The sequence below is a fragment of the Sparus aurata genome, chromosome 3 (genome assembly GCF_900880675.1).
Source record: "Sparus aurata chromosome 3, fSpaAur1.1, whole genome shotgun sequence".
In the NCBI taxonomy this organism is placed as follows: domain Eukaryota; kingdom Metazoa; phylum Chordata; class Actinopteri; order Spariformes; family Sparidae; genus Sparus; species Sparus aurata.
The window spans coordinates 966,067-979,590 of NC_044189.1; the positions used below are offsets into that span (position 1 = coordinate 966,067).

A 13,524-nucleotide genomic window follows, 5' to 3' on the forward strand; every position below is an offset into this window, starting at 1 on the left:
GTTCACACATGTTCCTAAAACAGCACAAAGCCACAGAGTCTTTATCTGTGTCTGTCTTTATTTGACTAATGAACACCAATGCTTCCTATTCGTCAGTAACACAGTTACATCAGATGTCAGACATTTATCACAGATTCCAGAGAAAGATTAAGTTTTTATCGACTTGTATATGTTTATATAAGTAAATGATTGCATCATCTGATACTGAAGCAGCTCAAGGAACTGTCTCGAGAGCTGATTTGTGTATTTTGCAAATAAATGTGCACTCAGGCCTCATGGAGGAACAACTGAGGCTTGTTTGGAGTCACGTGCCCGTCGAACTTCATGATGCCTGCTGTGTTTTAAAGATAAATACAGTGACAGAGGAAAAAACAGCTGGAAATGTGTGTTCCTGCAAACTACACGTGTTCAGATTTGTTTGTCTCATCTATACTGAACTGACGGTTGTATGATACGTGTCATGTCACTTTCACACGCTTGGACATGAGCTGACTTTCATGTCAGGAAGTGGACGTAAGGACGGTGGTGGTGTACGAGCTGGGTGAGGGCTGCAGAGTCGGAGAGAAAGTTGACGCTTATTGTGTCCAATCGGCACCAGAACACGAGCAAAGTGACGCCACAGCAAAGAAACATGAAGAAACTTAAATGTTTAACATGTCTGTGGGTTCTGGTGATTGGGTTGAGAGCCTTTATAGGTCACAGGTGTACCGAATAAAGTGGTCACCATATATATTTCTTCAGTTTAAAGGTAATCCAGTGATGGCTGTCTGTTCATCATCAGGTACACACCAAACAGAAGCTGTTAATACATAATTAGACAAAGAAACCTGACCAATCACCAAAAGTTCAAACTAAACATTTCAACTTTACCGTTGTTTAGGTTGAAAGCTGGGTTCATGCTCTGGTTAGGGTTGGTAAAACATCAACACTGATTTGGTTGCAGACGTCACTAATGGAGACGGTTCAACTTCATGGAAGAATAGTCGGTTTCGGTCACAACAAAAACAGTTGGATTGTCTCCAGTGGTGAGACTCGAGGTCGACATCTGTACCAAACATGTCATTTCACATTCAGCTGTCTGTCACATCAGGATGTGGAGAAGACGGTGGTGTTAGTAAAGGCCAGTAAGACTGTCGTTCCACTCTGTGGGGAGATTTCCAGCAGTTCTTGTCGCCACAGAAATGACTGGAGATCGTCCGCCATCCTGTGAAAATCAGTCATCTTTGGTCAGCTGGAAATCTCGCCCACGTGCAGCCTTGTTGACTGTAACAACACCACCCACACCTCCACCTCCTGATGCAAAAGTCTAACAAACATATAATATGAACCTGATACGACACGTTTGGTATGAATGTCAACATTGGACATATCTGTGGTTTGCAGAAACGTTAACTGCCAACATTAACTCCTGGAGACTGGGCTGTTGAAAAGGGCAGCCATTTTCAAAAAATACTTCTCAGGCAATTGGACGAACCATCATGTCTATCACACTTCAGCCAATCAGATCAACAGCAGGAGGGCGTCACCACCAGCGGAGTCAGCTGGTGAATCCAATCCTTCCAAAGAAGGTACGCTGAACTTTTCATCGGAACCTGATTGGCTGAACGACAACAGCCTGAAGCCTGGCAAGAGATCACGTTATCCCACAAACCCATCTGCCCACCAGTGTGACCAAACACAACTTTACACTGTTCATGAAGGAAAGTAAAGTGGTACCATCGACTGTCAAAGGTCACGAAAAACAAGAAGAGACACACCGAGAAATGAAGTGACTTTTTTTATAAATGATGCATAGGATGTGGGCGTGGGTGTGGGCACTGGGCCGGGTGGAGAATGTAGGTTTGAAGGGTGACATCATGTTCTCACCAGTGATGAAAAAAAAAGATAGAGCTGCTGGAACTGATACCAGCTAACTCTCGTGTCATTTGTGGTTCAACTGTTTGTTCAAAGTCATCAAACTCAGTTCCTCATTTCACTATCTTTACAAACTACACATTAATGGTGCATTCTGTAGTTTTTGGGGAAGAAGTTGAATTGATTTTGAAGAAAGAATCTCTGTGTGTGGCCAAGTTCCCAACATGTGAGCGTGTAGACGTTTCGAAGAGCTGATGCTGTCGTCTCGAGCAGCGGTGGGAGTCCAGAGTCATTCTGCTGCCAAACACTCAGCTGGTAACACAGAAAAGAGGAAGTGAACCTCTCAGTTGGGGAAAGAGCTGCAGCACACCATGTACAACAGAAATATTCTGTATATGATAGAAGCTATCGCCCCCACAGTGTTGTGGTGTGACCTCTGTGTGTCAAACATGTTCGTGCCATCATTGAACACTGAGCTGTACTGGTATTATTAGCTCGACCTCCACAGACGACACCTTGAATCAGAGAAGTCAGATACTGAACTTTAATCAGACTCACTTCACTGCCTGTGTATAGGCAGTTCACTGTGCACCGGGATACTGGACTTCCTCAGCAACAAACCACAAAACGTCGGGATGGGAGGCCGCACATCATCCACCCTCATCCTGAACACTGGCACACCACAGGGGTGTGTCCTCAGCCCCCTCCTCTACTCTTCACCCAGGACTGCTCCCCCATCCACCCCACCAACACCATGATGACACGGCCATCGTAGGACTGATACCAAACAACAACGAGTCAGCCTTCATATAGATTAATTTCTCATAACATGCTGGTCAACTGGGACAGCAGAGGTGAGCCTCCAGGAACTGGGTGGAGCCGGACTATAAACCTCTGGCTCCAAGGCATCAGCCAATCAGCTCCCCGGGGCAACCTGCAATCATTCTGACACACCTGCAACCAATCACACACACAGGTAACAGAGGATTATTGAAACATTTATGGCCTCTAGGGTCGTAACACCATGACCTTCATACATGATCTTTGGACCTGCAACTGCTTCAAAATGGCTCCAAGTGTCTCTCCTGACTTGGTCAAATCAATTACAGATCAATGCTGAGCCACTTAGACTCTCCCATTGTAGTGTTTGTGGCCCAGAAAAGTCACCAGCTGGTCTCAATCACAATCACTCAGAAGAAGTTAAGATCAAATTGTGATCACCTACATGACAGGAGCTTCTGCAGGAGCTTTGTGGAGTTTATTGTAGAGAACCCTTTCTGCCACTGGTAGGAGACAAAACTGCAGCTTTAATGTGTCTTCAGAAGTTCAACAGTTCTGCATTCTACACGTTGACATTCTCACAGCTCTCAGATCTTTTACTTGCTTCTCGTTGGGATGTTCGTCTTGTATACACGTCAAAATTTTTAAAATAATATCACTCTTTCTCTGTTTCTGTGTTTTGTACTTGCTGTCATCACTAACAGACCATATTTAGCTTCACACTGAGAGCTGTGGACACTGGTGGAGACGGAAGGTGTGAAGTGTGACATCATGCAAACTTCTCAAGAACAGACTCATCTGATTCCTTTTAATTTGTTATTTTAATAACCGAATATACTGATTGTGCATAAAAGTTTGGCCAAATTCATCAAATCCAGTTCGTCATTTTAGTATTTTTCAGAACTTCCCATCATAGAAAAGGTGCACTCTAGTTTTTGAGAAGAAATGTATAGATTTTGAACGAACTGAATAAATAAGCTTTCATCAAATGACAACCTAGTCTCGTAAATTTATTTTATTAAGAAACCCTCCAGCGCCCGACCCTAATCCTCCAGCGTCTAACCCTGAACCTCCAGCATTCACTCCTCGCCCTCCACTGTTCCATCGTCCTCGACTTGCAGACAAACAAAACATTCAACGAGTTCTTGCAGACCCAGACAGATTCTTATGTTACAGAGAGTCAGTGGTGCAGCTTCCTGCTATCCAACCGGGTAACATCAAACTTACACAAAGTCCTTTTGATTCCTGTTTCCTCTCTGGCTTTCAAATGTTGCGAGAGCATAAATGATGAAAACGTGATGAATTCAGGTAACATCAAACTTTAATAAAATCCACAAATGAACTGCACCGGGCCCAGAACAGATACGTGTGGAACACCAACCCAAATCGGGAGAAGTTTAAAGTAACATAAAACAATAATAAACTAAATGTTTTTGTGCAGATGTTCTAAATACAGTGTGCATTTGTCTTCCATTGGCTCCTAAACAGGGACGTGCACATGATTATAGAGGGGCAGGGGCTCAAAGTCAGAAAAGGGCAGTACATTCGCGTGCATAGCGTGCGCCTAATTTTTTCTTTACACGATATGTAGATAAATTAATGTAAAATTAATTTAAAAAGTACTTATAGAAAGCTAACTACTTAGCTGTGTATCCTGTGTAGCTGTGAATGATATGCAATTGCCATTTATTTTGCGTCAACAAATTATATTCAACATGAGTTTATTCACATTATCATGATACTGAGGTTTGGAAGACATGCAATTCAGCTGCAATTCTTAAAAAGCAATAAAACATTGGTTTATTATTAGGCAATTTATTGGAAGGCAAGTGCAAACTACAAATACAGGCCACACATCGAAAAAAAGGGGACAAAACAAATAAATGACTACTGTGACAGCAAAGTCACAGTGAACTCAATATCTAGAAGAAGTTTAAGATTTGTGGCGAGATAAACAGCCGACACAGACGGCTGTCAGATTAGATTATTTTTAACTCTCTCATTAACAAGCAGTGCTCTTAAAAAGCACAAATTGGCGCTCTTCTGAAAAATGACTCATATTTAAGTTATTGATATTTGAGTTATTGATCCGGGAAGTTCGAATCTGTGAATATATTTCCAACTTTACCGAACTGCTTCTCTCTCTCTCTCTCACAAAGGATAGAGAGAGAGAGAGAGGGAGAGACCGGAGCCGCACAGAGAAGCAGCTTTAGGCTCAGCACACACACAACACCGTATTACCAGGAAATGCGTATTGTAGATAAGAAAACCGTCTCGTTTTTATACTGCCGTTTTTTTTGACATCCCTCTGCACAACAGGAAATTATCTATTCATTAAAAACACACAAAATGGGCACTTTTTAATACGAGGCAAAAAGGGCAGGGGCTCAAGCACCCCTTGGGCCTTATGTGTGCATGTGCCTGCTCCTAAACACCACAAACATCATGATTTGATGGATGAAGTGTCCACCGTCGACTACGGCATCCTCTTCCTTGGCTTATTCGCCACTGCCTTCCTCTTTGTCCTCCTGTTGTGTGTGTGGTACGGGTACAGCAAACAAGGTAAATACAGTCTGACCTGAACTTGTTTGCCAACAGTTGCTTCTCACCACATCCTGTTAGTCATCAAACTGTAAAAGTCGTTAATCAATGATTATTCCCCGGATTACTAAGACTCTGACATTCATGTTCTCGTTTGTCAGGAAATAAAGGGAAACGGCACGTTCATGAAAAGATACAGGATGGATTAGAGTGTCTGTCATGACTGTAGATTCATGTTTGTTGTGTTCTTGTGTCTGGTTTTGTCTTGTGGGTTCTTGTATTTGATTTCCATGTCTTTGTATCATGTCTTGTGTCTTATGTTTTGATTTTTCCATGCCCTCATGTGTCCTTTAAGTGTCTCCTATGTTCTTCCCTCTGTCTCCCTCTGTCTGTCAGTGTTCTCATCCATGCATTCCACTCGTTATCTCACCTGTTGGTCCACCTCACCTGTTCCTCGTCTTGTCATCAGTGTTTGTGTATTTAGTCTCTGTGTTCCCGTCACTCCTTGTCCGGTCATTGTATTTGTCAGCTTCTGTCTGCGTCCATGCTCCTGTTCTTGCGCCTGCTCCTGTCTGTTCCTTGCTCCACACGGTATGTGTTTTTGGACTTGAGTTTTGCATTTTGCAGTTTTTTGATTTGAGCTTTGCCTTTCATTTGTACTTTGTCCTTTTGTTTGTACTTTGCCTCTCGTTCCCGTTTTGTCTGCTTTTGGTTTTGTGCTCAGCTTTAAAATAAAGCTCGCTTTTTGTTTTTCCCCTGATCTTGCCTCCTGTTTAACTACATTTGGGTCCAACACCTCCTTTATCCATGGTTTTCCCCTTAAAACCCCAACCTGACAGAATGACCAGACCAGAAGAGGACCCAGCAGTTGATGGCTTGGCAACAATTCGCTGGTACCAAGACTGGTACAAATCCGGCTAGCAGGGCTTGTCAAATTGCTGTTGGCAACGTTTTTATTCAAGCCACAGCCAAGCTACCAGCCAAAGCCCATGCCTCAGCTCTGGCCTCAGCCCATGCCTCAGCTACAGCCCAGCTACCAGCCCATGCCTCAGCCCATGCCTCAGCTCCAGCCTCAGCTGAAATGTCTCCTTTCTGGGGAATCCGGCTGGCCTACAAAGTGCCCCCACCAAGAAAGCGACGTTCTCGGCCACTTCCTGGCTCCCTGAAGTCTGGCTCTGGAGCCCCAGCTCCATTGTCAACTGCCCAGCCAGCGCTTGCCGGGTTTGCTCCGCTAATGGTGTGGCTGACACCCAGGCTGACACCTGCCAGTGGCCCTCAGTCGGTGGACCGGTCGACACCTGCCAGTGGCCTTCAGTCGGCGGCCAGGTCGACACCTGCCAGTGGTCTTCAGTCAGTGGCCAGGTCGACACCTGCCAGTGGCCTTCAGTCGGCGGCCAGGTCGACACCTGCCAGTGGCCTTCAGTCGGCAGCCAGGTCGACACCTGCCAGTGGCCTTCAGTCGGCAGCCAGGTCGACACCTGCCAGTGGCCTTCAGTCGGCAGCCAGGTCGACACCTGCCAGTGGTCTTCAGTCAGCGGCCCGATTGACACCTGTGCCTGCTCCTCGGTCGGAGGCCCGGCCGAGTCCTGTGCCTGCTCCTCGGTCGGAGGCCCGGCCGAGTCCTGTGCCTGCTCCTCGGTCGGAGGCCCGGCCGAGTCCTGTGCCTGCTCCTCGGTCGGAGGCCCGGCCGAGTCCTGTGCCTGCTCCTCGGTCGGAGGCCCGGCCGAGTCCTGTGCCTGCCCCTCGGTCGGAGGCCCGGCCGAGTCCTGTGCCTGCCCCTCGGTCGGAGGCCCGGCCGAGTCCAGTCCAACCCCCTCGGTCGGAGGCCCGGCCGAGTCCCGTGCCAAGTCCCGTGCCAAGTCCCGTGCCAAGTCCCGTGCCTGCTCCTCGGTCGGAGGCCCGGCTGAGTCCAGTCCCTGCTCCTCGGTTGGAGGCCCGGCCAAGTCCTGTGCCTGCTCCTCGGTCATAGGCCTGGCCGAGTCCAGTCCAAGCCCCTCGGTCGGAGGCCCGGCCGAGTCCCGTGCCAAGTCCAGTGCCTGCTCCTTGGTCGTAGGCCTGGCCGAGTCCAGTGCCAGCTCCTCAGTCGGAGGCCCGGCCAAGGTCGTTTGCTGCCAGCGACCCTTCATCAGCTCCCAGTGACCCTTCATCAGCTCCCAGCGAACCTCTGTCGGTGGTCCGGCCAAGACCCAGGAGGGTTTCCCAGCCAGCGGTCCAGCCTCAAGAGAGTTTCAGCCTTCATCTTTGCCGCTGGCCTCCAGGGGGGTCCGGCCCATACCTTCGCCACCAGCCTCCAGTGGGTCCAAGCCCACGCCTTCGCCACCAGCCTCCAGTGGGCCCCAGCCCACGCCTTCACCACGATGTGATGAAGTGTTTTTTTTCTGTCTAAATCCAACCAGAGCATCAGCACAACATTGTGACAAGAGAGAAATACAAACGTAAACAAGCTTGAAGTTGCAACATAAAGAAATAAAAGCTTCAGGTTATTTGCGGTTTTACAGAACTGTACAAACATTTATTCTGCAGAATGGGTCAGTTTCAACAGGTAAGAATCTAGAAATAACAGATGTTGTATTGTAAAAAAAATGTATCTATCTAATATTTACATAAAACACACGTCAAAATATTATACACGTTCACAATTTAAATAAAACAACTGACATCATCAACCAAAGTCAGGTCTGACATCACAAACAGCTGACTGGTCACTTTGGATGCCTTCCAGATGTTTTGGGGTTCTGCAGTAAACAGTACGTGTTGTCAGTCGGCTGTGAAGAACCTATGGATCTAGAGAAAATCACAAAAAATTACTTTTCATTAATCTTTTGATGATGTAGACTTTTTTTCCTGTTATCTCAAATCTTACACTCAAATGGCCGTTTTAAAGGAAAATCCCATTGGTAGTTTTTGTAGGTTTCCACTTTGTTCGTTCTCTCGTTTTATTTTGTTTCATTTGGAATGGCAAAAAATACAATTGGCCTCATTTTGCATCTCATGTCAGGGTTTCCCCTACATGTAATTGACTGTGGCGCACCGCCATGGCAAAATAAAAGCCGCCACACCTTAAAAATTCAGGCATAAATAAATCCAGTGTTAGAGAAAGGAAATATTTTACCATCATCTTCCACCGCAGTCTTTGACGTTAACTTGCTTGTTGGATATTTAGCTTGATAATTAGCTAGAGGATTAAAATGGTCACTTAGAGCAGAGTCCTGCATGGTTCACCGCATCTGACCCGTTTTCCGACAGTAGCACAAATTACATTCCGTACCCGAGCCGACCTGATATAAATTTATACCGATGCCCGAAAGAAAATTGACGGACATAATTTTTAAAAGTGAAAGTAAGACAGCGTGGGAAATGGGAGTTCTGGGGGGCGCAAGCACGCATGAATGAGCTCACATAATATATAAATGCTTATTATTTGTGTCGCTAATAATGACTGATGATAAGTGACGCCTTGAAAATGGCAATCGTAAAACCCGACCCGCCTCTCTAGGCGTCCGACCCGATCCGCATCTGTGTCCAACACAGTACATCATTTTTCACCCATGCAGGACTCTGACTTAGATAACTCCTCTCTTGAAACAAATAATAAGAATAGTATTTCTTTACAATATTAGAGTTCATGATGGCTGTGTGAGAGCATTATAACCAGAAGAAGAGAAAGAGAAAAGAGAAAAAAATGAAATTCCCTAAGTAGCCTATGACATAAGTATAAATATTACAGTATGATTAACCCCCCCCCCCCGCCGGCGCCACAGTCTCAGAAAATACTGGGGGAAACACTGCATGTTATAAACCTGTGTATTTACGGAGTTCACAGAGGAGCTGAAGCTTAAAGTTACCTTCTTTATTATTTCCACCGGTGAAAGGCTCGCAGATCTCAGAGTACAGGGACTCGTCAGGTCCAGATGTGTCTGTGAGGAAAAATGATAAAATGATGGATATGAACTGTTTTGTCTTCAGAAGTATATCAACAGAATATTTTGGTTATAAATGTCTGTAAAGTCTTTACCGGTCGTATTTTCCATTGGTTGACGGTCGGGGATGGTGTAATATGTGGGATCATTTGGGTTTGATCCACCTATTAAAACATTTAGAAGCAAAAACTATAAATTAGAACCAACTTACAATCAATGTTAGCATGCTAACTAGCTAGCCCTGCCCTGCAGCAGCTGGTGGACATAATGCCCGCTACTTTATGTGATTATGAATTCAACAACTGGCCAATTCTTACATATCGCACTTTTTTAAGGAAATTAAACTCTTTGGTAACCATAATGTCCTGTAACCTGAAAAACTGTATGAACTTTCATCTAACACCTTCTTATCTATTTAGACCTCTTGTTCATTGGGCAAATGTTATAATTATGACATAAAGAAATACTAATTATGAGAGAACTATTGTGTCATAAATGTCAGAGATGGTAAGTCAACATAATGTTCTTTGATTGTGAGAAATGTTCAAATGTCTGGTTACACCCCGCCTTTCCGAAACCCCGCTGTTCCGAACATAGAATTCAATTCATCGTAATGGAGGGGTTTCCCTTTTTTTCAAAGACCCCGCTATTCCGAAAAAGGCTATTGGGGAAACCCCTCCATTCCGAAACCCCCCCACTCTGAACTTACCCTAACCTTAACCCACTTCAGAATTGTGTGAGTGCGGCTGGAAGTGGGGATTTCAGCACCACGGATAGCGGTGTTTAATTTAGGAACAGCTGTGTTTTGGGGGGAGGGTCAGAACAGCGGTGTTTCGGAATGGAGGTGTGTCGGAATGGAAGGGTGTCCCCCAAATGTCCCTTCTTGTCTTGATATCTTGTTCTTACATATGAAACTTAACAATATAGATACATTTTTATTTATGTAAAGTGAAATCTTGTGATAGTTAAGTGGTTGCAGTATGAGTGGGGGTTCGGAGAAGCCTCTTTCGTCTAAAAGTGTTTTGACCTTCGGTTGACGTTTGACACACAACAATGGTTGAAGTGTATAAGAAGTTCATGTGTATCATGAGACGGATGTGGAGATGATTTAAATAACGTTTTGAGAGAGATCATATGTGATATTGTGACTGTTACAACTGAGTGTATTGTTTTCTATCCTCTTTTCAGTCATCATCTATTCATGCTCTCACTTGCAAGCAATAAAGAACTTCTAGAAAATAAACATTGTGTTGTGTTTTGATCAACTTTCATCCCGAGATTCCACCAGATAAGTATATGGTGCCTTAAGCCAGGAACACACCGACCCAACCGTTTGACATCTGAAGCATTTGGAGAGACTCGGACGAGTTCGGGAACAAATATATTTGGTGTGTTCAGCTGCGTCGGAAGCTTTCGGAGCTTCGTGGATGTTGTCTGATCCGACTGAACATGCATAGTCTGAGGAGGAGGGCTGTCGGACATCTGAGCCATTGGATTCTCTGATTGGTTGTGTGCTAGCGAATCAGTGTGATGTGTGGGAGGGGCGGAATACTGTGTGGGCTTTGTTTTACTACGCACTCCGTTTCGTCATTTCTTGTCTTCATGTTTTGGAGTACTGGCATGAGACTAGCTGTTATTATGTCCGTTCAGGACGAATTAATCTGTGTTCGTTTGGTAATGCCTCGCTGCATGTTTAGTATGCAGCTGTTTTTGTCTGAAATAGTTAAGTTTCGTTTCGATCGAAAGTAAAGTGTTGCGTGCATAAACCTCTCGTCCAGCGTTGTTAAAACTAGAGCCACCGGCTTCTTGCATCTTGCGCATGCGCAGAACGTACACACTATTCAATGCAACTTTTCTGCCGAATGGGTCAGACAAGAGGCAACATAGTGGTCGGATTAGGCAGTTGGACGTCTAGGCAGTGTGTGGGGGCCTTTACGGCTCCGGTCCGGTTTTGCTCGTGGTGCAGTACGGTCGGACAACTGGCGTCACAAGACCAAGGAGTTCCCACGATAATCACATAACCACTTGCGGCCACAGTTATAGGTATGTGCTATAAAAACAACAACATGAAGTGTTCCCCACCGAAGGATTAGCAGAAAAGCTTGTATTTGTCTCTTTTTTGAGATATTTGCTGTGTCTCAGTTCAGGGTCTGCATCCTCTGAAGGACTCGGCCTTTGTGGTCTTTCAAGGCGAGTCCTTCAGAGAGACCTTGTTAACCTCGTCAGCCGTTGTTAAATGTGATGGTCTAGCCTTTGGAGCGTTTCCTGGTTGCGTCACCAGATGTTTTACCCTTATGTCAAGATTTCTGCTGCCCAGGCCCGTGAAAGTGACGATCTATGCTACGCGATGTCGCCATTTTCTCTCTCTCTTTCTATTTTTTCAGGCGTGCAAAGAATCTTGGCATATGTGAGGCCACGAAGGATTGTAGCGGGGCATTCTTAAAAAACAGGGAAAAGGGGGCGCTTTTTATCTCAGTTGGTAGAGCGTGCTTCCCATGTGCCGAGGCTCTGCAGCGGACCTGGGTTCGACTCCCGGCCCGGGTCCCTTTGCTGCGTGTCACTCCCCCTGTTTACTGTCCTATCTTCAGCTGTACTTTCAATAAAGCCATAAAAAGGCCAAAAAAATACTTTACTAAAAAAAAAACAGGGAAAAGAAGGAGCATCTGGAGGAGCCTTCAGACTGGGACAGAATTCAGGCGGCGTTGTGACATAATTGGCCTTCAAATGCTCCTCTGAAGGATGCAGACCTGAACTGAGACACAGCAGTCGTGGTTTCTGTACATGACTTTCTGTCTGCTCGGTGCTAAATTTAGCTGAATTGCTGTGTCGTGCTCCAGCATCCACCAGAAATAGAAGTCCTGCATATCTGTTTTTGGGTGCTTTAGACTGCCGGAGCTGGACGGAGCAGATACGCAGCGCAGCGGACCTGCTGGAGGTTAACAGATAGACTACAGTAAAACTTATCAGCTCCGCCACGCAGTGGACACTCATCTGGTGGAATCGTGAAGTCATCTGCATTGAATAAGTGACTGATTTTCAGTTGCCACGACAGGATGTATGATCTCAATATAAAACGTTTACATGCTAAAGCCCCCAAAACTATGGTGTTTTGTAAAGGTAGTGGGAAAATATGTTGAATTATTTACCTGTATATTCTACCATGCAGAATGCATCTGTAGGTACAGGGACTCGTTCTACACCTGCAGGAAGAATCAAAAATGGAAGAATACTCATTTGTATATATGAAGTGGTACTTACATACATTAATACAGCTTATTTGATTCAAGTCATATAAATCAGGTTGTACTTTAGGAAACTCAGCACAAATCCATCAGTGTGGGATTTCATTTCACATCAGTCTGGATCCTCACAGAAACAGGAAGGAGGAAGTTTTTCATAGAATGGAACATTTCTTATTTCTCACCGTTTGTAACCTGAAACTCTGCTCCACCCTGCATGTCATCATAGGAGCTGTCCACACTAGCCCGGTTAATTTTGCAACCGTTAAATTATGTTCCCGGTTTTACTGTTGTGTCCACATGCAACCGTGTTTTTGGAACACTGAAACCGTGGTCGTTTGAAACCGGGGTCCAGGGTGAGGTTTTTGGCCAGTTCGGGTTTCGGTGGTTGCGTGTGGATATGACAACCGCGAATATTTCCATTGCTTACGTCAGCGCTGAGCGCGTGCTGAGCGCGTGCCTCTGTAAATATTGCACGCACAGCAATGTAAACACAGAGCAACAACAGTTAGAAGGTGGTTAGAGGTTAACTAGCTTCGCTTGATAACTTGGCTAATATGGATGTGACAAAGTTGTTGTTTATTGGCTTGCTGTCAGCTGTGTTCGGCTGTCACGTCCAGCTGCTCAACCAGATGCAACAACAGCGGCGCCTGGATGAGCAACGAAGGAGACTGCTCCTCTTGCTAGCAAACAAACAATGCACCCTTGCGAGTCGCCATTGTTGTTTGTGTTTTGGTATTGGCCACACTTCCCCTTTACGGTTTTAAACTATTTTCATTGGTTAAAACAGCTTTCCTGTTTTACCTTACATCGCCAAATATTGCTGTGGCATATGTATTACACGTATATTGCATCACTTGGTGGCGGATTTACGGTTGCGTGTGTACAGAGTTATTCTCTGTTATTTTTATTACACCCCTTGTGTGGACGCGTTTTTTATTTAACAAAACCTCGGTTGTAAAATTAACCGGGCTGATGTGGACAGGGCCATAGACGTGGCATCTTTCTTCAGTTCCTGTGAAAAAGAGTGTGAATGTCACAGAACTGATTATCTGTTGAGTAATAATCAACAAACACAAACTGACCTCGTCTTTTAAACCTGCGTCTATGAATCAGGTAGAAGAAGATGAGGAGGATGAGGAGGAGCAAGGGGACAACGATACCAATCACCAAAGGGAGAGGTGGTTTTT

At 45.2% G+C, this 13,524-nt stretch overlaps 1 protein-coding gene across 1 annotated transcript in view; it reads right to left on the bottom strand.

Annotated features, from left to right (window-relative positions):
* Window positions 1-7,856: 7,856 nt before the first annotated feature.
* Window positions 7,857-13,524, bottom strand: part of LOC115577177 (contactin-5-like) — a 134,764-nt gene continuing 129,096 nt past the window's right edge. Inside the window, exon 13 of the mRNA XM_030410094.1 lies at window positions 7,857-7,951. Within this exon, the coding sequence (XP_030265954.1) occupies window positions 7,878-7,951 (74 nt within the window). The 3' untranslated portion in view covers window positions 7,857-7,877. The remainder of the gene's footprint in view (window positions 7,952-13,524) is intronic.